We start from the raw sequence: 3,651 nt of genomic DNA, 5'->3' as shown, positions 1-3,651 counted from the left end.
AGGCTAGCCTCAAACTCACAGCGATCCTTCTGCTTCAGCTTCCTAAGTATGGGGATTATAGCCACCATGTGTGGCTAATTTCAGTTTTGTTTTGTTTTGTTGGTACTGGGGATTGAACTCACGACCATAGTTTCAGTTTTTTGAGGAATCTCCACACTGACTTCCACAGTGATTGCATCAATCTATACTTCTACCAACAGTGGGGAAGGATTCCTTTTCCCCACAGCACAACCAGCATTTGTTATTGGTTTATTTTTTGATGATAACCATTCTTTCTGGAGATGGAATCCCAGTGTTGTCATAATTTGCAATTCATGAATGGCCAATGATATTAAACATTTTTCATATATTTATTTGCTGTTTATACTTCATCTGAGAGTCTATTAATTTCAGATGCTTGTTTTGGGTTGAATCTTTACATTTAGGGGGTCTGATTTTTTGTGTTTTTTTTTTTTTTTTTTTTCTCTTTTTGAGACAGGGTCTCTCTATGCAGTTCAGGCTGGCCTTGAGCTCACTTTGTAGCCTGGGCTGGTCTCGAACTTGCAATGATCCTCCTGCCTCAGACTCCCAAGCCCTGGGATTACAGGCGTGAGCCACCACACCCGGCTTGTGTTCTTTATATATTCTAGATATTAGTACTCTGTCTGAGGAGTAGCCAGTAAAATTTTTTTCCAATTCTCTGGATTGTCTTGTCACTCTGTTGGTGATTTTTTTTCTCTGTGTGGGATTTTGTAACTAACTGGCCATACCTATTTCCCCAGCCAGTTTTGTTACATCCTAACTTCCTTCTTGAGTCAAGGGTAGGATACCAGTCCTGAGCCTTTTGGAGTGCATAGAGCCAGCCCGCCCTCCCCTAGGAATCATCATCACAGTGGCAAAAATAGTAGTTTTTATGACTATGTAACAAATTGCCATAAAGGTAGCAGCCTAAAACAATATAAATTTATTAAGTTACAGGTCTATAGGTCAGCAGACTGGATGGCATTGCTGGGTTTGCCTGCCCAGGTTTTTGTCAGGCTGAAGTCAAGAAATTGGCCAAGCAAAGGTCTTTTCTGGAGGTGAGGGAAGAATTCGCTTTTCATCTCCTTCAGGGTGTTGGCAGAACTTGGCTCCCGTTGGTTATAGGGCTGAGGTTTCTGTCCCTTCCTAGCTATCAGCTACAGGATCCTGCTCACAGTTTCTGGCCCCTCCACCTTCAAAGCCAGCCATAGAGAAGCTTCCTGGTATTCAATGCCTCTCATAGCTTGAATCTGTTTAACTTCCTCCAGAAAATATTGGGCACACAAGCCAGACAGGGTACCAGCTAGTTTGCCCACCTCTGGATACCCCATCCTCATCTCGAGCCAGAGCTGAGGAGGGCAAATATACATGAGAAGGGGAGGAGCCCCTGGGGCACATGGGATATCTTCAGGTTTTGTGAGCCCCATGAAGGAGAGGGTAGGGAGGCGATGAGATGGGTAGGGAGAGTTTCAAGTCTGAAGAACTAGGATGTGAGCAGGACCCCAGATATACCAGGAGGCTGAGGGACCCAGTTCATGGCTCCAGGTCAACATCACTAAAGAAACCAGCATCAGAGGCTGAGGTGAGCCCGAATCCAGGGGCTGTACTTGGCCACGTTGGTATAGACACCTGGACGGTTGGGCAGGGCACAGCCCTTGCCCCAGCTCACCACACCCACCAGGACCCAACGCCCAGACTGCATGCAGGTCAGAGGCCCCCCAGAGTCACCCTGTGGGAGAAAGGCAAGCTTAGGTCCCAGCTCTTCCAGGTCCTGTCCTCTGGGCTGATGTCTGTGGGTTGGGGGCTGGGACACCTGCCTGGAGATGGTGTCTCCTAGGTCCTGGACTCTAGGGAAGTAGGGTGCTGGACATAGGGATGTGAACCCTCGAGGCTGGGGTGGGGTGGGACCTACCTGGCAAGCGTCCTTGTGGCCTTCAAGGTAGCCAGCGCACAGGTTCTCTGGCAGTACTATACGTTCTGTCTTGGGCACATCAGTGTCCATGTGGTAGAGGCGGTCACAGGTGCGTGAATCCAGCAGTGGTACCCTCACTCCTTGAAGAGGTCGCCACTCTGGGAGTGGCACTGGGAGAAGAGGAGCCAGGACAGAGGGAAGCATGGAGCAAAGCTCAGAGGGAGAAGCTGAGCTTAAGCTCAACTTGCCAGGCTGGGAGTCTGCCTGGGAGGAGGTTAGGGTCTTTAGAAGTGGCTCTGGATCCTGGATTGCAGCTGTAAGGGGCCAGGATTCCCAGCCCCAAGGAGAAGGAGGGCTTCCCAGGGCCCCCATTCCCTGGCCTCTAAGTTTTACCTCCTGGGCGGAGGCTGCCCCAGCCAGTGACCCAACACGATGAGCCAGCGTGGGGGCGGGACCTGGACCTGGGCAGACAGACAGGCTGCACTCGGGCGCTCAAGGTCACTGGATGGCGCAGCTGCAGCAAGGCCAGGTCGCCTCTGGCTGCATCCTCTGAATAGTCCGGGGACAGCAGCACCCGCCACACAGGCACCAAGAGTCCGTGAAGTGATGTGGGGTCCAGACGCAGTACCCCTAAGCGCACGCGGTATTGAGCCACCAGCACCTGCCTGTGCCACAGGAGTCAGAGCTACTGACAGCACTGTCCTCCATATGGGGGCAGGGGCATCAGTCCTGCACCCATTCTGTGGGCCTCAATTTCCCTGGCAGTCTCCATGGGCTCTGGGTGGGAGCTGACCTGGGGAAGCAGTGCCCTGCTGTCAGCACCCACTGGGGGGCTATGAGAGATCCCCCACACACGTGCACCCCACGGTGCTGGATGCTTGCCTGCCACGGCCACTCTCCATCCTGGGCGTCTCGGCCACCCACGATCCGGTTGGACATGCGGGGCTGGCCGCAGTCTGTGAGGGGACAGCATGAGCTGTTGGAGGACCAGGGCCCTGGGAGGCAGGTGTAGGTAGAGAGACCTGGCTAAGGTCCAGGAGGAGCTGGTCCTGAGGCTCCCTTACCTGCAGATATCCGTGTCCCAGCAGTGCCTGAAGAAGGAAGCAGGGAAGCAGCTGGTGTCAGGTAGTGCGCTGAAGGCGGTGGCCAGAGATTAGGAAGGAGGTGGCACATATTAGGCACAATGACCTCAGGCCAGGCTTCGGCGAAACCCTCATCTGAGCACTGTAGGGTGGGTGGGAGTTTTAGGCCCTACATAAGGACAGCACATTTGAATTTGGAGAGCCAAAGGATTGGAACATTTGGGATTGAGATTAAAGTGCTGAAGGGTACTGGAGGGGAACCAGGCTCAGAGAGGGGTAAGGTGGAGAAATGGGCCAAAGGCACTGTGACCAGCACCCATAACCCTCACCCCACTCACCTGGCACCAGTAGAAGCAGCACCCAGAGACAGGAAGAACCTCTCATTATGTCTTCAGGGCTGGGCTAGGTAAGGGTAGCAGCGCCCAGGACTTGCAGTCTCTGGAGCCAGCAGCAAGCAGAGAGGAGCGCTTAGCCCTGGGGAACATCCCACCCTGCCCACCACAGTGCTTTGTCTGCCCTCAGTTCCTGGCTTATCTCTCTGCCTGCCACCCACACTCTCCACCCTTTTCTCTGCACAGGCACCAGTGATGATGACCTTCTCTGACCAATGATGCAGTCCCCCTCCTGTGGGATGTGGGCATCCTTGGCCTCTTCCCC

General features: G+C 53.3%; 1 protein-coding gene across 1 annotated transcript; it reads right to left on the bottom strand.

Annotated features, from left to right (window-relative positions):
* Positions 1–933: 933 nt before the first annotated feature.
* On the bottom strand, positions 934–3,378 carry Prss33 (serine protease 33). Its single transcript, XM_003477691.2, has 6 exons — positions 3,333–3,378; positions 2,977–3,003; positions 2,706–2,868; positions 2,306–2,577; positions 1,913–2,082; positions 934–1,729 (listed from the first exon to the last, which is right to left on the bottom strand). The coding sequence occupies exons 1-6, from the start codon at positions 3,376–3,378 to the stop codon at positions 1,571–1,573; spliced, it is 837 nt and encodes a 278-aa protein (XP_003477739.1). The 3' UTR covers positions 934–1,570.
* Between the last annotated feature and the right edge of the window lie 273 nt (positions 3,379–3,651).

The sequence above is a fragment of the Cavia porcellus genome, unplaced genomic scaffold (assembly GCF_034190915.1).
Source record: "Cavia porcellus strain 051 isolate PalLab524CR breed Dunkin Hartley unplaced genomic scaffold, mCavPor4.1 scaffold_16, whole genome shotgun sequence".
NCBI classification, from domain to species: Eukaryota; Metazoa; Chordata; class Mammalia; order Rodentia; family Caviidae; genus Cavia; species Cavia porcellus.
The sequence above is the reverse complement of the archived record's forward strand: the minus strand, read 5'-3'. Positions and strand labels throughout refer to the sequence as shown.

Excerpts from the sequence above, each read along its gene's own strand:
- Prss33 (XM_003477691.2), bottom strand. The coding sequence starts at position 3,378 with ATGAGAGGTTCTTCCTGTCTCTGGGTGCTGCTTCTACTGGTGCCAG. Across the intron at positions 2,083-2,305 it reads GGGCAGCCTCCGCCCAGGAG|TGCCACTCCCAGAGTGGCGA; the intron begins GTAAAACTTAGA and ends CTCTTCTCCCAG. Across the intron at positions 1,730-1,912 it reads GCCACAAGGACGCTTGCCAG|GGTGACTCTGGGGGGCCTCT; the intron begins GTAGGTCCCACC and ends TTTCTCCCACAG.